At 39.5% G+C, this 25,703-nt stretch overlaps 1 protein-coding gene across 1 annotated transcript in view; it reads right to left on the bottom strand.

The window, feature by feature from the left end:
* HMGA2 (high mobility group AT-hook 2) overlaps positions 1–25,703 on the bottom strand; it is a 140,869-nt gene that overhangs the window by 5,682 nt on the left and 109,484 nt on the right. The window contains exon 4 of the mRNA XM_047065703.1: positions 6,529–6,561. Within this exon, the coding sequence (XP_046921659.1) occupies positions 6,529–6,561 (33 nt within the window). The remainder of the gene's footprint in view (positions 1–6,528; positions 6,562–25,703) is intronic.

Raw genomic sequence — 25,703 nt, 5'->3', positions numbered from 1 at the left:
CCTGTGATTCAATGATAGATTGGTGAGCAAGAAACACACGATTTTTAAATAAAGCCTTGAAAAAGAAAACCAAACAAGATGTTTTTGATTTCTCAAATGCACTCCTGTTTCTCTCGTCTGTGTCCTTGATCAGGGTTCTGTCACTGAAAGTATCGTAAACAGAGGTCACTGTTCATCCCCAGGATATGCAGATTTGTTTCCTGGGGTGAAGGGATATTTACCACTGATTTCAGAAGGGAGTCACACTTTGCAGATAGGGAAATCATTTCACGGATAAACTGACTGCAAGTTTCAAGATCCTGTAAGTCGCCCTTTCTGAGGATGGTGAGCTGTACGGACTTGCCATGCCCGTTCTAATGCTTACTAAAGGAGCCTCAGGTTTGAAAAATACTAAAGATGTAGCGAAAGGATTTTTGCACGAAGGAAGCATTCAGGAGAAGGAAGTTTATTTCAACATCTCCAAAAATGGTTGAGGAATGTTCTTGTTTTCATGCAAAGCAGTTTTTGAAAATGGCTAGGTTAAAGGGTATTTAATGGTTCCATTCCAGATGTGTTTATCGGTGGCACAGACCAGGAGAAACCTTTTCTCTTTGTTTTCTATGTGTATAAATTTTGCATATTGCTGTATTTGTCGCCAGGGAAGAGAACATGGCTGGATTTTAGTCAAACATTTTTCACCGAATGTTTTTCATTGTCCTGGGTTAGGACTTTTGAATAAGATTGTGAAAATATCAGTAACAGCAGTAAGTCAACAAATAATTACTCAATATACATTTGAGTGTTCAGCAAACACTTCCTGAACGTAAAGGAAGTATCTTGGACAAAGCAATAGATTTCTATTCAAACATTACAGATTTTCTTAGAAAGACCAGGTTTTAAAACCAGTTACTATTTATCCATATTAATTTGGGTCAGCATGTTTGGTGTTTGGATAATGAGAAGAAAGTTTACCTATTGAATAAATAATTGGTGTTTATTCAACTCACATCACCACGCAGAGGAAAAGCAGGCAGACATTGCCATTTTCATTTTTAGCCTGATCCATGGGCTTCACATAGTTAAAAACAATCATACTTAAAACAAAAAAAAAACAACTCATATAGGAAATCTGGCAAACCCAGAAACACTAAATTTTTGCCTTTTGGAGGTTTTTACATTGAGTGATGTGTTTTCACTTCTGTTAGAAGTTTATGTCATCTCTATGAGACATTCTCTGCCAAAACACAGCTGACTTCACCTCGCTCATATTCCCTTATTACAAGTGTTGGCTAAGCTAATTACTTCATATGTTTATGGTTAATAATAATTTTGATATGTCTCTTTGCCCCACCTGTGCTGTTACGTCCTTGAGGGATTTTACTGTAAGGGTTAAACGTTGATTTCTGCTGTGCTCTCTCCTTTTCCCTTGACCTTTGCAATGTCAGAGGTCAGAGGTTAAATCAAAAAGTATTTCCTCTACAACAAAACAGTGCCGCTCAGGCTGGGCTTTGATAGAATTCTTCGTGTTTTGCCGGTTGGTACCAAACAATTACTGGCCCACAAAATGTTTTGCCAGCTTGAAAGAGCCTAAGTAGGAAAATAAATAAATCAGTGCTCTTTACGACTTGGGCAGCATAAATCACGGTGCAGTGGGAGAGTGACCATTTGCAAATCGGATTTATTAGGAATTATTTACTGCATTGGCCAAGGTACCATTTAAAAGACGAGTGTTGGACTGAGAATACCCTCCCTCTCCCCCCCTCCTCCTTTCTCCTTTGTGTGTCTAGACCGAGAGCCCCCAGTCAAAATGCCTTCTTTAAGAACAAGATGCTGACTGCAATTCATCAACGTGCTTGTCCCAAAACGAAATCTCTCCTTTTGCTCCAAACAATGTTTAGGTTGTCTGAAATATAAACATCCTTAAAACAGCCCTTGAAGTCCCTGTAAAAACATTCAACCTTTTTTTTTTTTTTTAAGAGGGGAAAAGTCCCATGATAACCAGACTTACTGAGAGTTCTTTGCCCTGGTACACCCCCCCACAGAAGATGTTACTCGCAGGTAAAGATTCTACCTCAAAACACAAAGCTCTGTTTCTGCTCTTTTAGAAACGGGGAACTTTCCGAGCCTCTCGTTGGGAAATTGAAAAGGAGCAGGTTTATACCTGTCTTCGTTGCTAGAGGTGGCACTTGCCAGGGCAGAACAACCATGAGGAAACTGGGTTGAAAGTCCGGAGAACCGTTAGGATTTTTAAAGCCGATTTTCCCGTTTGGGTAGACTCAGGTGAGAAAAGACTGTCTGAATTATCTAGCAGGAGTCACTTTGGATCTCTGTTCAAAGCCTTCAGAGAAGGAACCCAAGAAACAAGAAGATATCTGACGGACCAGCCAAACCTTTTTAGAGGTCTGAGAGGGCGTGAGATTTATTCTCATCAAAGTGACAAGCCGAGGAACAGCATTCCCTCTATCGATAATAATAATCGGATACTTGTATGGGGTTAACTTCTATAAAAGCAACGCCGACAACAAATCCCACCACTGTTTCCTACCAAAGAATGTGTTCCATGTGGCCGAGAAGTCAACTGCATCACACTGCTAAAACACGAAGACATGAGCTCATTTCTATTTATTGCTTAATTTGCCATTTTAAATAAAAATAGAGTGCCCTAGTAATCTTTGTTCTCACCGTTTCTGTAATTAAACAAATTAATGTGAATATTGCAGATTTTTCTCTTTAGATTTTTAAGAGACCATTAACTTCCCCCTTAGGATGTGGGACACACTTAACGTCTGTAGCTGATGGCACCTGGTGGACTTTATAAACACAAACCCTGGCAGCAGGGTTTCCCTTAAATTTTTATTCTTCTCTGGACACATGTATTTACATACATAAACACATATCTCAATTTGGGGACTTACTGTAATTCTACACTTGTCTCCTCAGAATGAATTTTGTTGCTTTGTATACCAGTTTCCAGGAGTGGCACTCTTGAAGCTCTGGAATTCTCAAATTTCAGAATTTGATGGCATTGGGATATTTCACAATAGAGTCTTTGTAATTGCGACATACCGCCAAGAAAAGTGGTTCTGACTGCTTCAATCCTAATGAGAGGATGTGGCAATCACTGTAACATTTCCCCCTTAAAGATTAAACAATCTTTATTTTTGAAACGTGCAGGGAAAACGCCTGAGGTCAAAAAGACAGTTTTGGACGAATTAGAATTCTAGACTTTTTGAGAGTATAAATCTCCGGAAATTAGAAATCCAGCCTCCCCAAATAAGTCAGAACATAGTAATGCTCCCTGGAATTTATAGAATTATGGATCTCTCAAAGTTTTCTTGGGAGTAAGGGAGATGTGTTGTTATGATCCCAGTCCACAGATGGATAAATGAGGCACAGAGAGATTAATTCGTCCAGTGATGGGGCCAGAAAGCCAAACCTAGGTCTCCTTACACGCTGTCGAGCTCTTTTCTTTAGATGTGAAATACTTCATTGTATTAAAATTTTCACCACCTCAAAACAGGATCTGAATATAGTACTGTTGACGAAGAAAGGATATGAGCCTGAGTTAATCCAGACTGCCACATGGAAAAGCCATCTGGGAGGGTATTTTGAAATAAACAGATGGAAAAGGAAGAGATCCTTTTGAATGTAGTGTTAAATTTACATTATCCTCCATGAACTTCCTTGTAGCCCCCATGTTTATATAATTCATCACTATGTCCTTAGACAATATAGATTAGGAAGCCCAATGAGCTCACATTCTTTTTTTGTTTTTTATTTTTTTTAACTCTAAACTCTCCTTTCAAGGGCAACTTCTGGAGCAGGGTCTGTAACACAACCACACGGATCAGCGAAGACCAGCCCAGTCTATCTGTGCCTTCTTTGCCATTCCTGAGTTTCTTGGGAAAACATTTATTATTTCTTGGTGTATTACTGACCAATCCGCAATCAGTTTCAGACACACTGATAATCTCCACCTGTAATTTATTTGTTTCTGCCCCTCTACTTTTGAATATGCCACTCATCTCATTCATAGCATCTCTGTTTCCCTAATTTATATCTCCATTTTCCCCTCTGCAACTAGACGGCAACACAAAATAAAAAGTCTTCCAGGAATTATCCCCTTTAAGTGACACACGGTATTCCACTCATCCGACTGTATCCCCTATGTGCCTCATATCCATTGGCACTCTGTGGTCATTTGTTCAACAAATGTTCACATGTCTTCTCGTGCGTGTTCACCAAGTATTCTTCACCTCTGGCTGCACATTAGAATCGCTTGGGGAGTTCATAAAAAATACCGATGCTTGGGTCTTCAGACCCCAAAAAATCAGAATCAGTGAAGGGTAGGGCCGGTGGCGTAGGCAAACTTGCTCTTCAGGAAAAAAGGTCCTGATCGGTAGCAGCTGTCAAATTCCACGGTGTAAATACTTACATCAGACTCGATTTCAAGCTACCTACTGGACGTCACCTGACACAGAATTTGAAAGAGGTGCTCACGATTGGCTCACAAGGGCTGGCTCTGCATATACTACTGGGCAGGGTTCAGGCATATACACAGTTCATGTACATGGTGATATATGTATGTCCCATATAATCTCTAGGTGATTCTACCATGCAGCTAAGGCTAAGAAACTCTGAACCAGATTACACATTTCTTGGATGCGATAACTATTTCATGTGCCTCATCTTCCCTACAACACCAAGAATAGATACTGAGTCAATGTTGTTAACAGACCACAGAAGGTTATTAATCGAATGTTCATAGCCAGTGATGCAACAGTGAACACGGCAGTATCCTTTGGCTCAAGTGAACTGACTTTTAAATTTACTTTCTCTTGATTTTCTTACTGATGAAAGATGAGAGGCTAAATATATTCGCAATCTCCTACTTAAAATGTCAAGCTTTGGGGCGCCTGGGTGGCGCAGTCGGTTAAGCGTCCAACTTCAGCCAGGTCACGATCTCGCGGTCCAAGAGTTCGAGCCCCGCGTCGGGCTCTGGGCTGATGGCTCAGAGCCTGGAGCCTGTTTCCGATTCTGTGTCTCCCTCTCTCTCTGCCCCTCCCCCGTTCATGCTCTGTCTCTCTCTGTCCCAAAAATAAATAAAAAACGTTGAAAAAAAAATTAAAAAAAAAATAAAATGTCAAGCTTTTGTTTATATTTTGTTTTGTTTAATATCGTTTGCAAACACTCAAACACTCGTATTTATTTTTAGTTCCCCCTACCACTGTTGGCTTTTAGGAATGGGGGCAGCCCTGAGAAATTTTTTTCATGTTAACTCTCTTTTATGCTACTTAACACATACATGTAATTACGCTGACACATTTTCCCTGCATGCTTACATGTGTTTAGAAGCTTCAGTTCTCTTTCAAGCAGCATTTGTAAAGAATAGTAGACACATAAGATTGCTCGGATGGTCTTTCCCAGTCCAAGCAACATTGTCCCAAGACAACAGGGTGCAAAGTACCTTTTTAGAGACCTCCAGAGAAAAGATCACATGGATATTTTCAATTACGTGAAAGAGATCTACAAAGAACTTGATAACCCACAACACCGGGCAACAACTTACTTCAGCAGTTTCTGTGTGATAAAGCCAGATCTCCTGGGTATCCCTTTAAACTTGGAAGGGGAGAATTGTGGGACATGTTTATACTTTAAGAATGGTTAAGTTGACTCTTGGTTAAATTTACTCGTGGTTAATTTAATCTTCAGGTTTTGTCTTCCTTCAAGATCTACTTCCTCAATAGATACAATTCTTATGTTTCCATGTATAGATTATATTTAGGACAAAAACACCAAGCATAAAGAGTAAGAAAAGTAAACCTGGCTCCTCATTTTGATGTTGCCAACACCTCAGAAACTGTGATGCAGCCAAGAAGGCAGGACCTGAGGGTTCATCAATCTGCAAAATTGGTATGACTTAATTTCCCAGTTTCTCAGCCCTCTTTGAGGAGGTTTCGGCTTATCCAAGGTTATGGAATAATTCAATGAACAGATACGTTTCCTGTCATGAATCACGATATATTTTTCAGCTAATAAGTCCTGTATCAAGTCAATGGAATATGGGTAGATAGAAGGAAAGGACAAAATTTGATGTTTAAGATTGGCAAAACACATGGTAAGATCATTAAATATTTCGTATGAGGCACTGAAATAAAGATTTTACTTTTTAAAGTATTTCTATTTGCTTTGTACACTTCAGGCCTTGATCTCCTAGGGTTTGCTTTTCTTTTTTCTTTTAAGATTTTATTTGTAAGTAATTTCTACACCCAACGTGAGGCTCAGCCTTAAAACACCTTAAGATCAAAAGTCCCAAAAGCTCCATCAACTGAGCTCACCAGGTGCCCCCTACGGTTTTTGGTGACACAACTCAGACTATGTATTCCTGGCTTTGTCTGAAGGACACAACGAATTTTCATGAATACTGGGATGCTGACATAATCAAAACTAGAAAAGGACACATTTAAGGTTTAATTTTGGGTTATATCTCTTCACTTTACTCTTTATCTTAATTGGAAGGAAAAGAAAATCATAATGCCCATCTCTTACCTGAGCAGGCTTCTTCTGCACGACTTGTTGTGGCTAAGGAAGAAACAAACAAACAAAAAACCTGTTACGTCTTAGAAGAAAACATACTTCACGACAATAATTAAGTATACGTGTTTCAAATATACACATTTGTCTGCAAAAATTTGGTTCTAAAATTAGATTCACGGGAGGTGTGAAAGGGCCTAATTTGCTAACATTTTGCTTTAAAAACACTCCGCTCTCTTGGGATACACTTTACATATGATACAACTCACCAATAATGTGTATAATTCAGTTTCTTTAGTACATCCGGAGAGTTTGTAGTGTCATCATCATCACAACCTAATTTCAGAACATTTCACCTCCTCTAGAAGAAACGCCATACCCGTTATTATTGACTACCCCCCACTCCCTGCTGCCTGCCTAGTCACCCTGCCATCCCTAACCAGCCACTCATCTCTCCGTCCCTGTAAATCTGCCTACTCCAGACATTTCAGTTAAATGGAATCATACAACATATGGTCTTTTGTGCCTGGCTTCTTTTACTTAGCGTAACGTGTTCCAGGGTCATCTGGGTCATACCATGCATCGGTCCTTCATTCCTCTTTATGACTCCATAACATCCCATTGTATGGCCACACCACATTTTGTTGATCCATCCGTCAGCCGATGGACATTTGGGTTGTTTCTGCCATTTGGCTATCATGAATAATGCTATGAGCATTCGTATGCAAGTTTTAGTGGAGACATGTTTTCATTTCTCTTGGGTAGTTTGGAGTGGAATTTCTGGGTCATACAGGTGACTCTAGGATAAACTTTTTGAGGAGCTGTCAGTATTTCAAAGCAGCTGCACCATTTTACATTTCCACCAGCAATGCATGAGGGTCCCAGTTTCTCCACATACTTGTCAACACTTGCTGTTGCCTGTCTTTTTCGTTATAAATATCCCACTGGGTGTGAAGTTCGTCACTGGGGTTTTGATCTGATTTTTCCCTAATGACAATTGAGGCTGAAAATCTTTTCATGGGCTTATGGGCAATTTATTTATCTTCTTTTTTTTTAATGTTTATTTATTTTTGAGAGAGAGAGAGAGAGAGAGAGGGAGTGGAGGAGGGGCAGATAGAGAGGGAGACACAGAATCCGAAGCAGGCTCCAGGCTCCGAGCTATTAGCACAGAGCCCGATGCGGGTCTCGAACTCACGAACCGCGACATCATGACCTGAGCCGAAGTCGGACACTTAACCGACTTACCCACGCAGGTGCCCCAATTTATGTATCTTCTTTAGAGAAGTATCTTCCAGATCTCTTGCCCATTTTCAAATGTGTCTTTTCATTATTGAGTTAAGAGTTCTTTATATGTTCTGGATATGTACCATCAGAATATGATTTGCAAATGTTTTCTACCATCCTGTGGGTTTGTTTGCTTTCTTGATGGTTTCATTTGCAGAATATTGTATTCTATCTATATCTGTATCTAATTACGTATATAGAACAGAATTCTCTTTTTTGAGTGAAACACCTAAGGGAAGTTTTTTCTACCCAGCTTAAATGAATTTTCCAATAATTAGAATATTAGAAAGATATTTAAACCATTCTTTGGCATTGTAAAGTTGGGATTTGAAGCACGAGCTTTCTGATGGATGACTTCCAGTACTCACTTTCACATCTGAATATGAGCCTTACTTCTTCTATGTACCTATCACTAGGGTTCGCAAGTCCAACCGAGCCACTCTGATGTGGCCAGTGACGCACTTTCGTGGCACAAATGAAAAAGATAAAATTTCTACAGTTCTCCCAAATGACAGAAGTTAGGGTAAATTCACTATATCGTGGGGGCATACAGCTCCTATTCATTTTCCTTCCTCTTGGAATTTCTGTGATGATGCGATTGTCCTATGGCTGACGTATTAAACATGTTACATAAAGATCATCAGAGCTTTTTTTTTTTTTTTTTTTGGATGGATGAGATGAACAGTTTTAAAAATGGCAAGATACTTTTGTTCACTGAAAAGAAAAAAAATTCTGCCCTTTGACTTGAAAACCACAGGAGAGATGATATCATGAAAAGCCAGGTATGGAGACGATGTCTTCTCCAAGTGGAACTGAACCAAACGTGATTAGGACTGCTTGCCTCTGAGGGTCCAAAAGTGTGTGCTAAGAGAGTATTCATTTCAGAAGAGCCATGTGTCAGGACAGACCCTTTCTTCCTTCTCTTTCTTCCCGCCGATTACACCTGTACACATGTTTACTCCCAAACCGCTTCAAATCCCCACGCATTCTTGCAGGCTGACTGGTTTCTACTGCCCAGAAGTTCCCCTCCTCTTTTGGCTGAAGATCCCGCATTCATGTGGCTTCTGCGCACTGCGGGGCTCAATGAAATCCTCTGAAAGGGCTGCCAACTCACCCAATTTTCCATGAATTAGGTCCTGACACTTCAATGAGGGGAAAGACAATGTCTGAAACTCTGCCAGCGCTGGCTCCCGGCCTAGCCCGTGTCACAGAACCTCTCCCAGCTGCCCTTGCACACAGCACTTCATACTTTTCCGACCACCAAACAAACAGACCCTTGAACGCTCTCAGTGCCAGTTGGGGTTACGGCTGCCAGCATGTTTTCCCGGCCTCTGGCACCCAATGGCTCCAGACCGTGCCGAGAAAGTTTTTTGTTGTTGTTATTTTGTTTGGTTGTTATTTTTTTTATGAATGGCTTGGATAGAAAATGCAGACGGAAGCATAATACTACAGCCATTCATAAAAAGGGAAAGGAAACAAACCGTAGTCTGGCAATCTTCGGAGACACCAAACAAACTGCAAGTCTCTTATCTTCCTTGAAGTATCTCCTAGCTTAGGACTAAGTGTTGATACCTAGAAAACAGTTGCCCCTTAGGATTCTTGTCATCAGAAACATGGTCGGCCGTATATCTCTAGAAGAATTGAATAATGTCAACTACGCATATCAATCTTTAGTGTGACCGGCAGGATACTTTCCTGCACCTCAATACATGAGTAATATTTTGCACATGCTTTTCCCACATAAAAACCAAAATCCTTTCTATTTTTAACAGCTGCCCCTTTGTGACCAGGAGGTCCCAACCAAGCCTTATTATTTCCATATTTTCCCCCCCGCAGGGAAACTAAGGTAACTAACGTAACTGAGGTAAATAGGGAGTTTAAGTAACCTCCCGGAGATCATTTTCTCAAGCTAAAACAACCTGGGTCTTCTAGTTCTTTTAATACCCTGTAAAACGCTCCGAGGAAACCCATCTTCCTCCTTAACCAAAAATAAATAAATAAATAAATAAATAAATAAATACATAAATAAATACATAAATTCAAATCCAGGTCCAATCCAGGAGGAGAACGGCCTTGATTTCCAACTCCAGATTCACCTTCTTCTTTGGGATCTCTCGGGATTCCCCACTGCCACCAGGGCCAGAGGAAGGCCATGGCTTCCCCAGCAGGGCCCAGGTCTGGTTCCACAGGCGACTCTAGGCGACTCCAGTCCTGAAGACTCCAGGCGACTACCAGAGGACGAGAGTTAGGTCCCAAAGCTCCAGCTGATTCTCTCTCCTCCACTGGAAAGTCTGCCTTTATTATCAAGTGTGGAGGGTCTAAGAAGTCCCTTTTAAAGGCATGGATTTCATAATGACTGTTCTAGTGCACAAATTAGCAAAGTCCTCTATAGTGGCTCATTTGGATGATTCTGCTGATTGTTTTTAATAAGTCCGCGCCCATGAGTTCGTACAGCTTGGGCACCTTGTCGACTTGGTGTGCAAACCCCTTCGTGCCCTGAAATCTGAGGTACTTTAAGTTATTAAGAGATAGTTACACCTTTCAAAAAGTTTGTAATGCAAATCTCTCGTTCGGCCGTTGTATTTAAACATCTAAAATACAGTAGGTAAAAGACAGCTTTCCAGCCAGAATGAAATGACATCTCAGCGACTACAAAGGACTTCGAAGGAATGCTGTGGGTTAATACAACATTAAAATCAAACCGTGAGAACTAAAAAGACCCCATCAATAGAACAGATCACGTAAAGATGAAGAAAGGCCCTCTTCTCACCACATGGGCTCCAAAGTATGGTTCTCTGTAGGCTCATCCTTCCATTGCACTAGTTCAGCCAAATTCAATGTACCGTCTTTACACAAACAAATATTATTGTTAAAGTTTGTACGTAGCGTAGGATACAGCACGCTAAGAAGTCACAAAGGATACTAAATGAAAAGCACATACTTTTAGATTTCGGAGATCATAGGGCAAACCAGTATTTCTCCAAATGAAAGGAAAACAGTTATTGATTTTTTAATGTCCACAGAGTATTTTGGTTTTTGAGATTTTACAGAAAGACACTTGTAAAGGACATGGCCTGCCACACCATCTATTTCAGAATAATTAAGGGGTTCCCTAGCCCTTCTGAGAATCCAGCCTATGGTTCCAGGGAGTCTAGATATTTAAAGCTGATACTTAGACAGCTAAGCCACCTTTCTAGTAGGCATTGAAAGAAAATCCTTCATAACAAAGGACCTAGACATTAGTAGCTCATTTTTAGTACTAATCTAAACAGTAAATGAAATGAGGCTGGAATTGGGCTTACCAACTTAACTTTTTAAAAAATCAGGTTCAGTGTGCAGTAAAGTGAGGATATCCTTATGAAAAAAGTCTCAAGTTAACCTCTGAAAGAAAATAGCCCTTCATTTGGATCTTTGTACAGATGGGTCTTTTGGTTTCATGTAAGCAGCAGATTTTTAATCTAATTATATCTTTTGTTTTTGCCAGCCAGTGGGAGGAGGTTTTGTCCACTTTGCTTGAAAATCATAAGACCGTTGTTCAATCAAGAGGTACTTCTGTTCCCTAGCACAATCTTCTCTTCATGTAAATTGTTTTTCATTCTCACGGCAGTTTAGAGTAAGACAGATCCCCTAGCTGTTTACTAAAAGAGGATTTTAAAACCCTCATTTCTTCTGTGAGACATTTAAGGGGACTTTAACTTCTCCCCAAATAACATCTCACAGGTAAGTTTAGCTTTAAAAATTTTTAAATTAAATATGGGATACTAAAACGTTTACTAAATAGATATTTGTTTTTAGACCTCCAGAGAGTCCTTTGAAAAAAAAAGTTACTTATTTTTGAGAAAGAGAGAGCGAGGGGGAGAGAGAGACAGAGTGCGAGCAGGGGAGGGGCAGAGAGAGACGGAGACACAGAATCTGAAGCAGGCTCCAGGCTCCAAGCTGTCAGCACAGAGCCTGATGCAGGGCTCGAACTCATTAACCGTGAGATCATGACCTGAGCCGAAGTAGGACACTCAACTGACTGAGCCACCCAGGCACCCCTAGACTTCCAGAGAGTCCTTTATGCCTAAGTCAGCACGTTGAAAGGGTGGGGCTTATGACTGCAATTGTAACCACACAAGTACAACTGCCTTCATATTTTGCCCAAACTAATGAATGCATCCCTACCGTTTGGAGAAAATTTCATTAAGTAAGATTGAATTCATTCATTAAATTGGCCTACTGCTCAATGACCTCATCTGCTTTCTGGACTAAATTAATTGGTTATGTGTAGTAAAAAGTATCAAACAAATTCAATAAGTAGACACAGCCCAGATTCTACACAGGCAATTGTCCAGTTTCTCCATAAACACTCCAAATATGACCATGAGCCATGAGGGCCAGCAGGAGCTGCAAGTCATGTGGTGTACATGCCTATGGGAGTGCTTTTTGACTTGTATTTTGAACAACACCCTTTTTCACCCTTGTCCCCAATAGTTTAAAGGCAAAAAGATGACCATTCTTTCTGTCTCTAACCAAGATTCATTTCCATTTCTGTGCTGAGAAATATGCTTTTCACCCTCTGAAATTTCACAATGCCATTTTGGATGTATTTTCTTTGAACATGATATTAACCCAACTGAAGGGAGACTACTATCATCAAGAATGAAAATTCTTTCCTGCTTTTCATGAAAGGATGTATCAACACATTTGCTCACGATCTTCTGGATTCATAGTTTTGAAACTTCAGTACTCTAGAATGTCAAGATTTGTATTTGGGTTCCTTTAACAAAATGAACATGCTCTACAGGTTTTGAACCCTTTTTTTTTTTTTTAGGACATGAAAACCTCTCCCTCTCCTTTTACAAATCAGATCGTAAGTGGAATCCCCCAACAGAAAGCAGACAAAATGAAAATGGTCCTTCTGACAGGAGTATCAGTGCCTCATTCACATGACTTCCACTCCAACCCATTCCTGGCCCTCTAAGATGCCCCTGGAGCCCCTCAATGGAACACCAGAGCTCCAGGGAAGGTCAAATAAAGGTCCCCGATCTTCAGATGCAAATCCTCCATCAGACCTGTATCACCAAGATAGGCAGAGGCAGAGCAATCCCGTTCACTCAGCACGATTTAGACTGTTGTTAGGTTGAACCATATGAACTTGCATTTGTGTTTGTCAAAAACAGTGAAACGGCAACAATTTCATACAGTTTGGCCCAATAGACTCAATAGGTGAGGTGACCCTTCTCCTTGTAACTTTTGTGATTTGTCATTAGGCTCTGGTAGCCTGTAAGTACTGTGGATTTTTACATTTTCTGTGCACCTAGATCCTGCACTCAGTTTCCCAAGCTGCTCCACCCTGGCTCCTGATCCTGATGCTTATTTTGCCAAAGTCCTGCCAGACTCTGCGGTCTGGTGAAAGGGGGGATTTGCCTATCCTAAGGATGGTGCTCCAGTTTTCTCGTTTATTCTGCAGCTGTTCTCCCAGTCTACCATGGCGGCCTTTGTGACCATCTAGCTAACCTCTTCTCATACCCACACAAGCCCTTCTGAATTCTACTTCTTCACTGAAACTGAACGGCTGGAATACTCTGTATATAACAATTCCTGGTGGCTATCCAGGAAAGCTCTAAAAGGAAACAACATGTAACTTCTCATTTAATTTAGAATGGTCAACTTCAGCTGTTGCCACCAGTATAAAGAAGTTGAGTTCAGAGTATTCTCTAACGCCAAGCGATCCCGTATTATTTACCTAAGATTTTTTTTTTTTTTTTTTTGGTAATTAGATAGGAACTTGGGGTGTCTAAAGTTTGAATTTATTTCAGATCAAATGTTGGTATGACAGCGTGAACAACATGTAACTTCTCATTTAATTTAGAATGGTCAACTTCAGCTGTTGCCACCAGTATAAAGAAGCTGAGTTCAGAGTATTCTCTAACGCCAAGCGATCCCGTATTATTTACCTAAGATTTTTTTTTTTTTTTTTTTTGGTAATTAGATAGGAACCTGGGGTGTCTAAAGTTTGAATTTATTTCAGATCAAATGTTGGTATGACAGCGTGAGGATGCGACTCAGCTACAGCTATACAAATCCCATCTCTGTTGCACGTACCACTTTTCTTGGGTGGGAAGTCTTGTCTTCATGGCTTCCTCAGTTGAGATTGATTGTGTGCCCCCTTGTGGTGGGAGGCCTTAGTACACAGAAACCACCGACCACGACTAGCTGGTGACAATTTTCCGCCAGCTTAGAAAAAGCTTGAGTTAGGTCATAACTTCTATTTCTTGTGCCTCCTGTGTGCAGTTAGAGATGACTGTGCAACGTGTGTACACATGTAGCCCCGGATGGTTACAATTTGACAGCAACATCTGGCTCTTATAGTGCAAAGGAGATTTTGTAGTTCTCTGTACAAAGTCTCCTAAGAAGTGATAAATCTATGGGGAGTTTTGGCAAAATCTCTGGAATTTCTGCTTGGTATTGGGGGGAAGGGGAGGTGTTCTTTATTTTATACTCTACTTGGCTTCACTCTTAGACTTTAATGCAAAAGACAAAAGTAAGCCTCATTTTAAAAGTATTTATTGGATTACTGTAGCAAAGCGTCCTCACTGCGGCTGGGCTCATTTCATCTATTCAAGAATGAGAATAGGTGCAATCGGCTCTAGCTAGTGTTTATTAACATCAGCCTGGGTGTGTATGGCAACGCCACAGCAGTTCTCATGAAAAAAGATTTGGGGGGCCAATACTTCGGAGTCTTAGCCGACCTTCTGGTGCCTTTCAGACACCTCCAGAACGGAGGGCAAAAATCAACAGGGGACCCTTTAAAAATTTCAGTGTCCTGATTAGCTTCAAAAGCCAACCATCTATAATCTGATGAAGGTATTTATTGGCTTATCAAATCCTAATTGATATTTGAGAAACTATACATCAGATGGGGACTGGGTGCACAAAATGAATAATAAACGTTTCCTGGCCTCAAGAAGCCTAGAGTCTAATGGGGGAGACAAGGACATAGATATTAGAATACAATATGCAATTTTAGATTATTTTTAGATTATTTTTCTATGTTCAATGCAATCTCTTATGTTCAATGGAATTTTAAGTGTAGAGGGGCATAGTTATTTTCCTTCTAATAGGGAAAATGAGAAAGTAGAGATAGAAGGGAAAAAAGGATGTAGGAAGCAATTTGACGATTTGATGTAGGAGAAGAGTATCACTTCTTTCCTAAGCTTAAAAATCAAATCAAAACAAAAAAAGATGTAGTATGGGGATAATGTCAAAATTACGGTGAGTCTTAAAATGATACTGTGATGTGCTCCTGAGTTATAACATTTCATAGGCATTTTTATTTTATAGACGATGACCATGCTTTGGGGATATAAGGCATTCTAAAGTGAACAGCCACACACAGGTGGGGCAAAGGAATACACGGTCTCGTGAGTTGACTTTTCATTTCCATGCTTGCCAATTCTCCAAGATTTGGGGAGGAAACTCACCCGTAGGCGAAAATTTCACCTGAGTGAAAATGGTGAGATTAACATTACGTCACAGAAAAAGAATCCATCTGTTTCAGTCCTATTTCCTTATTCTATAGGTTTTTAAGCACAAACACTACTTACTGTTTAAAGGCTCAAATTCTTTCTTTCTTTCTTTAGATATTTCTTTTTCCCTGCGTATGACCATTCATATAGCTAGTGCACTTTGCATATGCACACATGGTTAATAGCACCAAAGTAAAATGAATAATTGTTTGAAACCCCATGATGCCGGGTTTCAGCAAATCTAACACATGCACAGACGCTGAGGGCTGAGTTCGAACTTGAGCTAATGTCAACTTTAGCCAGGTAGAAAGACTAATTAATGTTCAATACTGGATGAAAATAGACACCTACAACACAATGGAAATTAAATGATATATTATTGAAGATGAACAATAATTAAAACTCCAGGTTGGTTGGTGGCATACCTGAAAGTCCATTTAAGACCTAATGTCTTCTTAACGTTTGACTGATTATTCAGATAGTCATCATATGAAACTGGATTGGGACTTTTTTTACATAACCAATTTTATATAATATTTATGCCTTTTCCTGTGTGGTTGGCCATTTGCTTCCGATAGACACAATGTGATTTTTAAAGTAGTTCTAATTACTTTTATTTGGATAAAAGAGATTTAGAATCATTACCTAGAACATTTCTTTGGGACATCAGTATCATGGTGGGGTGAGTCATTCCTTTTTTCTGTCCTCTCTGATTTACAACTACTCAGACATCCAAAACAGAAAAAAAAAAAAAAAAGTTGCCCTTGCACAGCACATCAGGACACCTGAGAGATCCACTGGACTGCAGAGGAGGTGGCAGAGTGAGGGAAATGGCAGTGGAGCCCACAGCAGCCAACGTAGTGATGGCAGAGAGAGGGTGGCAGCTGACCAGCAGTAAGCCAGCAGAACTTTTCCAGCAAAGGAGGTGGAGGGTAAAGGTGGCGAGTGAAGGTCTGCTTGGTCATGTCCTACAGCTGGAGGGACCCCTTGCTCTCTCTGAGAAGAGATGGCAGTGACTGGGGTGGGGAAGGAAAGGAAAAGGAAGTAGGCAGACAAAGAACTGAAGGAAATCTCTCCTGCTATCCGCCCCAGGAGTCAAGAGGATTGCCCATGGACCACTGGGATCCTTCCACCTTGAGAATATCCCTACCGGGCAGTGGGCATACCTAATGCCCAAGTGCTCAGTACACATATCTCCTCCTTTGCTGCCACCTTTTCCTTCCCCGCCCCCTTCCTTTTAATATTTGCTGCCAACATTAGTGGGGAGTCAGCTCTGGGTAAAAGAAACCAAAAACATGTGCTATAGCGCCACCTTCTGGAAAACAAAAGGAAGGTTCTAAACTACCGCCTACTGAACTGCTAGAATCAAAGTAAACAAAACCATGCCTAAAAAAGAAAGGTATTCCCTATTTCTGATGTAGAGGCAGAGGCACATCTCGTCAAACACCATGAAAAACCATGGTAAAACAGTATCACGAAAAGTGACAATTTTCCACCAACTGAGCCTAAAGACATGGAATACTGCAACCTAACTGATAAAGAACTGAGAAGAGCTGTTATAAAGAAATTCCACAAGCTACAAGAAAATTCAAAAGTTAACACAACGATCTTAGGGATAAACAGAAGGAGTATTTTACCAAAGAGATTAATATCCTAAAAAAGTATCAAACAGAAATTCTAAAGCTGCAGACCTCAATAAATGTGATGAAGAATGCATTAGAATGCATTGGATATAAAGCAATCATATGAAAAAGAGAACTAGTGAGCTTGAGGATAGAAATATAGAAATTATTCAAGTGGAAGAGGGGACAGAACAAGATTTTAAAAAGTAAAGAAACCCTCTGAGAACTATGTGACTCCACTGGAGGAGCCAACATAAGAATAATGTGTATCCCAGAAGAAGTGAGGGAGAAGGGAGCAGAGAGCATATTTAAAGAAATAATAGCTGAGAAGTTCCCAAACCTGGGGAAGAAACTGGACATACAAGTCCATGAAGCTAATAAAATACCTTGCTATCTCAATGCAAAAAAAAAAATCCCGTCTTCAAGACACATTATATTAGAAATATAAAAAGTCAATGATAAAGAAATAGTTTTAAAGGCAGCCAGGAGAAAAAAGGTAGTAACTTACAAAGGTATTCCCATTAGGCCACTGCAGATTTCTCAGCAGAAACTCTGGGCCAGAAAAGAATGGAATGACATATTCAAAATACTAAAAGATAAAAACTTTCAGTCAAGAATACGCTACCTGGCAAAATTATCTTTCAGATATAAAGCAGAAATAAAGGCTTTCCCGGACAAACACAAGCTGAAGCAGTTCACTACCACTAGACCTGTCTTATAAGAAATGTTGCAAGGAGTTGTTCAAGCTGAAAAGGCAAAGGTATACAAAACTCTGATAAGGTGAAAAACAGAATTAGAACTGTAACTCTTTTTTTGAATGTTATGTTAAACGCAACTATAGCATAAAGGTTATAAAAAAAAGGATTAAAAATAACCATCACTACTACAATTTGGTAACATACTCACAGCATAAAAAGATAATTTGTGACATCAAAAATATAAAAGGGGAAGAGTAAAAGGATGGAAACCTTATAGGTAAAAGAAGATAAATTTCTATCAGCAGAAAAAGGACTATTTTATCAATGAGATGTTTTATGTAAACTTCTTGGTAATCACAAAGCAAAAATCCAGAGTAGAGACATGAAACATAAAAAATGGGGAGAAAGAGCAAATCAACATGGAAAACCACAAATTTACAAAGGTAAACAGAAACAGAAGGAAAAAGAAACACTGAAGAAACAAAATAACCAGAAGACAAAAGATAAAATGGCAGTAGTAAATCCTTACATATCAACAATTACCTTAAGTGTAAATGGATTGATCTCACCTATCAAAAGGCACAGAGTGGCTGGATGCACAAAAAAACCAAGACCCAATTATATGCTGCCTATAGGAGACTGATTTTAGCTCTAAAGAAACACACATGCTCAAAATAAAAGGATGGAAGTTGATATTCCAAACAAATGGAAATCTTTAAAAAGAAGGTGAGCGTGGCCATAGTTATATCTGGCAAAATAGACTTCAAACCAAAACGTGTAACAACAGACAAAAAAGGCAATATATAATGATAAAGGGGTCAATGTCAAGAAAATACAGCAATCTGGGGCACCTGGGTGGCTCAGTCAGTTAAGCAAGTGTCTGACTCTTGTATTTGGTCATGATCTCATGGTTTGTGGGTTTAAGCCCTGCGTTGGGCTCTGTGCTGAGCGACGCTTAACCAACTGAGCTGCCCAGGTGCCCCTATGAAATATATTAAGGAATTAATAACATGTCTTAAGGGAGAAATAGACAACAATACAATGATTGTAGGGGACTTCAATACCATTGTCAGCAATGGATAGATTGTCTAGATAGAAAACAAGGAAATGTTGGAACTGAATCACACTTTAGAACAAATGAACTTAATAGACATATACAGAACATACTATCCAAGAGCAGCAAAATACACATTCTTCTCAAGTGCACATGAACATTCTCCAGGACCTATCATATGACAGGCCACAAAACAAATCTTAGCAAATTTAAGAAGACTGAAATCATACCAACTATCTTCCCTGACCACAATAGTATGAAACTAGAAATCAACAAGAAGAAAGTGAGATGATCTACAAATATGTGGAAACCAAACAACAAACTTCTGAACAACCTTTGGGTCAAAAAAGAAATAAAAAACAATTTGAAACAAATAAAAATGAAAACACAACACATTGAATATTACAGGAAGCAGCAAAAGTGGTTTTCAGAGGAAAGTTTATAGCAATAAATGTGTATATTAAGAAATTAGAAGGCTCTCAAATAAACAACCTAACTTTATACCTTAAAGAACTAGAAAAAGAAGAACTAATTAAGCCCAAAGTCAGAAGAAGGAAGGAAATAATGAAGCTCAGAATGGAAATAAATGAAGTAGAAATGAGAAAAGCAATAGAAAAAAAAATCAGTAAACCTAAGAGCTGCCTCTCTGAAAAAATAAACAAAATTGACAAAACTTTGGCTAGACTAAGAGAAAAAGAAAACTCAAATAAAAAATTAGAAATGAAATAGGAGACATTACAACTGATACTACAGATATACATAGAGTCATAAGAGACTACTAAGAACAATTACGTGCCAACAAATTACATAACCTAGAAGAAATGGATGTGTTTCTAGAAACACATTACCTACCAAAACTGAATCGGGAATAAAGAGAAAATCCGAACAGACCAATAACTAGTCGTGACTGACTCAATAATCAAAAAGCTCTCACCAAAGAAAACTCTAGGACCAGATGGCTTCCAGAGAATTCTACCAAACATTTAGAAAAGAATTAACACCAATCCTCCTCAAACTCTTCCAAAATATTGAGAAGGAAGGCCAGCTCATTCTACAGGGCCAGCATTACTTTGATACCAAAGCCAGATGAAGAAACCACAAGAAAATAAAATCATAGACCAATATCCCTGATGAATAGAGATGCAAAAATTCTCAACAAAATATTAATAAACCAATTTGAAGAATATATTAAAAGGATTATACATCATGACCAAATGGGATTTATCCTTGGGATACAAGGATGATTTGACATACAAATCAATAAATGTAATACCTCACATGATCATTTCAACAGACATAGGAAAGCATCTGACAAACTACAACCTCCTTTCATGATAAAGACCCTTAACAGAATGGGCAGAGAAGGAACATACTTCAAAGACCATATATGACAAACCCACAGCTAACATTATATTCGATGGAGAGAAATGGAACATTGCACTTACGATCAGAAACAAAGCATGGATAGCCACTCTCACCACTCCTATTTAACATAGTACTGGAAGTGCTAGCTAGAGCAATTAGGCAAGACAAAGAGGCAAAAAGCATTCAAATTGGAAAGGAAGAAGTAAAACTTGTTATTCGCTGATTATACAATCCTATATATAGAAGATCACAAAGAATCAGTCAAAAACCTGTTAGAATTAGTCAACAGTTTCAATAAAGTGGCAAGACACAAAAATTGACATACAGAAATCAGTTGTAGTCCTTTACACTAATGATGAAGCATCTGAAAAAGAAGTAAAGAAACCATCCTATTCATAATTAAAAAAAAAACAATCAAATACCTAGGAATAAATTTAACCAAGTCAATGAAAGATCTATAAGATGAAAACTACAAAACTTTGCTGAAATAAATTGAAAAAGACAAACAAATGGAAACGCATCCCATATTCATGGATCAGAAGAATTAATATTGTTAAAATGGCCATACTACCCAGAGCCATTTATGGATTCAATGCAATCCGTGTCAAAATACCAAAAGCATTCTTTATAAGAATAGAAGAAACAATCCTAAAATGTGCATGGAACCACAAAAGACTCCAAATAACCAGAATTGTCCTGAGAAAAAAGCTGGAGGTACCATGGTTCCGAATTTCAAACTACACTACAAAGCCATAGTAATAAATATAGTATGGTACTGGCACAAAAAATAGACACATAAACCAATGGAACAGAAGAGAGAGTCCATAATTAAACCCCAGTATACAGGGTCAGTTAACATTCAGCAAGAGAGCCAAAAATACCCAATGGGGAAAAGATAGTCTCTTCAACAAATGGTGCTGGGAAAATTGGAGAAACATTCAGAACAATGAAATGAATGAAACTGGATCCCTATCTGACACCACTCACAAAAATTAACTCAAAGTGGATCAAAGACTTAAACATAAGACCTGATGCCATAAAACTCCTGGAAGAAAATATAAGTAAGAACCTCATCGATATTGGTCTTGACAATAATTTGGGGGGGTCTGACGCCAAAAGCGCAAACAACAAAAGAAGCAAATCAATTAGTGGGACTACATCAGACTCAAAAGCTTCTGCACAGCAGAAGGAAGAGGTAACAAAGTGAAAAGACAACCTACAGAATGGGAGAAAATTTTTGCAAACCATGTATTAGATAAGATCTGAATATATAAAGAACTCAGTCTACTCAATAGCAACAATAACAAAACAATCTGATTAAAAAATGGGCAGAAGAACTAAATAGACATTTCTCCAGAAAGGACATCAACATGGCCAACAGACACATGAAAAGATGCCCAATATCACTCACCATCAAGGAAATGCAAACGAAAACCACAGTAAGATATCACCTCATACCTGCTAGAATGGCTGTCATCAGGCTTTCAAGAGACAAGAGGTGCTGGCAACAAAGTGGTGAAAAGGCAACCCTTACCCACCGTTGGTGGGAATGTAAATTGGTCCAATCACTATGGAAAGCAATATGCAATAGGAAGGTTTCTCAAAATATTAAAAATAGATCTACCAAATGATCCGCTTCTGGGTATATACCTAAAGGAAATGAAACCAGGATTTTGAGAAGATATATGCACTCTTAGAGCATTATCGATAATAGTCAAAACATGGAAACAATCCAAATGCCCATCAACAAATGAATGAATAAAAAATGTGGTACCTATACACAATGGAATATCATTCAGCCACGAGAAAGGAAGCTCTCCTTCCATTTATGACAACATGGATGGACCTTGAGCACAGTATGCTAAGTGAGATAAGTCAGACAGAGAAAGACAAGTACTGTATAATATCACTTGTACATGAATCTAAGAAAGTGAAACCTGTAACAAAAACAAAACAGTAAAATGGTGGCTACCAGGGATGGGGTGATGGAGGAATAAGAGACGGGGGGGTTTAAGGGTACAAACTTGTAATGAGCAGTAAATAAGCCATAGAGATCAATGCGCAGGACAATGAATAGAGATAGTAATACTGTACTACGCTTAGATAATAACTACGAAACGCTAAATGTTGCTACGTCAGCAATCACCTTATAATATATACATATATCAAAGTCACACACTACGCCTTAAACTTATAAGATGTTACCTGTTAAACTTATTCAATTAAAAAGTATTTGGTTCTAGGGGCGCCTGGGTGGCGCAGTCGGTTAAGCGTCCGACTTCAGCCAGGTCATGATCTCGCGGTTCGTGAGTTCGAGCCCCGCGTCGGGCTCTGGGCTGATGGCTCAGAGCCTGGAGCCTGTTTCCGATTCTGTGTCTCCCTCTCTCTCTGCCCCTCCCCCGTTCATGCTCTGTCTCTCTCTGTCCCAAAAATAAATAAATGTTGAAAAAAAAAAAAGTATTTGGTTCTAAGAACATCCATCTAGTTCTTAGACTAAAGCACTTAAAAATAGTTTTACAAAATGATGTTTGAGTATTGAGTATTTCCCAGCAGCCATAATAGTTACACATGGAAATTGAATTTAAAAAGCTGAATCATGATTTTAGGCATTTCCTTTCCTTAAGGAAGGAGTCAGTAAATTTATTTGTAATCTCTTACGTTCTCAAGGACTACAAAGGGATAGTTTATGGGTTGTGAGCTCTACGATACTTAACTGAGTCATATCTCTCCTAGAACCCTAATTTAGCAGTATTTTCTTGGCACTGTGTAGGGCCGACTTTAGCAGTTGAGTTGTTTTCCTTGGAGGAAGTTTAATATTCAATCCGAGAAATGTTAACTATTCCCGAACATTAGCTTATACCCTTTAATTTTTTAAACAGTTGTAGAAGGGAGTTCTCTTTCTTCCACATTCTCACACTTCCAGAGTGCACCCAGCACCCCGGTCTTTCCAGAAAATACCTTCTCCCTGGACCCACCCTCAAGGTTTTCTCTGGATTAAGGTCCCTTTCTTCAGACTCCGTAAGTTAAAATGCCTCCTTCCTTCTTCAGAAAACCAAACATTTCATTCAGCTTGTCTCCAAAATCGCTACTTCAAACTCAAGTGGAACTTCAGGCAACCCCTGGACTACCTAACTCAGGTCAACTGCTCTAAAATTGATAATTCTGGAATCGATACACTGTCAGTTTGAAAACGACGTATCTTTGCTTATACTATTCCAGAAACATCTCTCTGAGCTGCACTTTCTGATCACCTCCATCGAATCAAACATTTCTAAATTACAACGCAGGATGAGATCACATGACTTCATTGTAGGTCAATCGCATGACAGTAACACAGCAATGTAGAGTTTACAATGTGACTTAGCGTGTACCTCACAAACGACCATCTGAAAGAAGTGATGCTGTTCAGATTTAGACCCAAAGAAGTGGGATTCTAAAGCAGCGAATGACTTACAAATGGTGACAAGGCCGTATATAACGAAGCTGCCGTATATAACGAAGCTGCTGTATATAACGAAGCTGCCACTTCGTTGTAGAGCTTCACGTCTCTCGTTCTTCCCACCATACCACACTGCTCCAGCAAGGAGCTTATTGTACGCTTGTGTTTTTTTAATGAAAATCCAGTGCTATATGAAAACATCTTCTCTCATCCATAAAAGTAGCCTGTTTTTTTTGAAAGAATACAAATCTAGCTTTCCAGGACTACAATTTCACTAAGAAGAAAAATTACCAACTAATAAGAAAAAGTGCATTTGAATGAAACAATTTTAAAGATCTTAGCTCAAAAGAATGTTTCTAATATACGTGGAGGACCAATCAGTATTAGAACACTATTTTCATAATAGCAGCTTTGCTCTCAAAAAAGTCTTTTCTCATCAAAAAGTTCAAGATGGGATGGGGCGCCTGGGTGGCTCAGTTGGATAGGCGTCCGACTTCGGCTCAGGTCATGATCTCCTGGTTCTTGGGTTCAAGCCCCGCATCGGGCTCTGTGCTGACAGCTCGGAGCCTGGATCCTGCTTCCTATTCTGTGTCTCCCTCTCTCTCTGCCCCTTCCCCGCTTGCACTCTGTCTCTGTCTCTCTCAAAAATGAATAAATGTTAGGGGCGCCTGGGTGGCGCAGTCGGTTAAGCGTCCGACTTCAGCCAGGTCACGATCTCGCGGTCCGGGAGTTCGAGCCCCGCGTCAGGCTCTGGGCTGATGGCTCAGAGCCTGGAGCCTGTTTCCGATTCTGTGTCTCCCTCTCTCTCTGCCCCTCCCCCGTTCATGCTCTGTCTCTCTCTGTCCCAAAAATAAATAAATGTTGAAAAAAAAATTAAAAAAAAATGAATAAATGTTAAAAAATTTTTTAAAGAATAGTTCATGATGCCTCAGAAATATAAATAGCATCTTGTTTCTCACTAGATTTCTATAAAAGCGTCCCATCCTGCTATTCTTATCTTTATGTGTGTGTGTATATATATATATATATATATATATATATATATATACACACTCATACATACGTACTTTCCTTCATCCTTTTCTTTTATTCCCTTCGAAATGTCTGTGGGAAAAAAATGCAGGCAAGACTGTGGAGGCTAAAATTTCTGAGATAATTGCTAATGATCTTTTTTGGTGTGTTTCTTTCCCTCCTGTTTATCACCTGTTCTAACACGTGATCATATTTACAATTTTAGCTGTAAATTCCACGGTGTCTATGACATAGGAAACACATGATCACAGTTCCTGTATCTATGGTGTTTATAATCTTATGTATTATATATTATTGTCTGTGACCAACACCGAGGAAGAATAAAGATGTCTGCTTCCTACACAGACGCCATACAGGTTCTTCCTCCTTAGGCCCTTCACCTACAGCATCGGACATCTCCCCTCCTCCTTTCCTGTGGCTTTCAACTCAAGAAATCTGTGAGTCTCCTGCCTTTAATCCCTTGTTCTGTATGGTCACTCCATTCACTGGCTGGTGCTTTTGTACATGCGTTCATTTCTTCGGAATGTGACCACCCATGACACTTATTTTTTACCCATGATATATATAAATACACACTGCCATACAGAGGGAGTCATTTAAAACACTCCATTTAAAGCCAGCATATATGTGTATAATATTTATATATATTTACATTAAGGCACAATTACTAGTCAAAGCTATGGACGCTGACCACTTCATGCTCCAACCTCAGAGAAGCTGTGCAGACCACAACAACAATGGAAAATTCCCAGAGATTCTTCACAAACAGGGTAATTGCCCACCCACCTGGCTCAGCGGCTAACACACTTCGTCTCTTCTGCATGGAGTAAAAATTAAAAAAAAAAAAAAAAAGGTTTCTGGGTTCTAAACCCAAACTTGCCTGGAGGAAGTCCTTCTCTTCTAAAGTGGTAGTGATACCTTTCATAGACCTCCTAAAAGGTGCTGGGTAGAAATGAGGATTCCTGACTACACCCCCAGATTCAGGAGGAACCCCGGAATCCGCTTTTAAAATAAGCAACTGGGGCACCTGGGTGGCTCAGTCGGTTGAGCGTCCAACTTCGCCCCAGGTCATGATCTTCTGCTTTGTGGGCTGGAGCCCCGCATCGGGTTCTCTGCTGTCAGTGCGGAGTCCGCTTTGGATCCTCTGTAACCCCTCCCCCTCTGCCCCTCCCCCACTCACGCTGT

This window comes from Lynx rufus, unplaced genomic scaffold, assembly GCF_022079265.1.
Source record: "Lynx rufus isolate CCGP_SWC_20201006 ecotype Redwood Valley unplaced genomic scaffold, mLynRuf1.p SCAF_7, whole genome shotgun sequence".
Classification (NCBI taxonomy): domain Eukaryota; kingdom Metazoa; phylum Chordata; class Mammalia; order Carnivora; family Felidae; genus Lynx; species Lynx rufus.
Note: the sequence above shows the minus strand (reverse complement) of the source record. Positions and strands in the feature narration are given on the sequence as shown.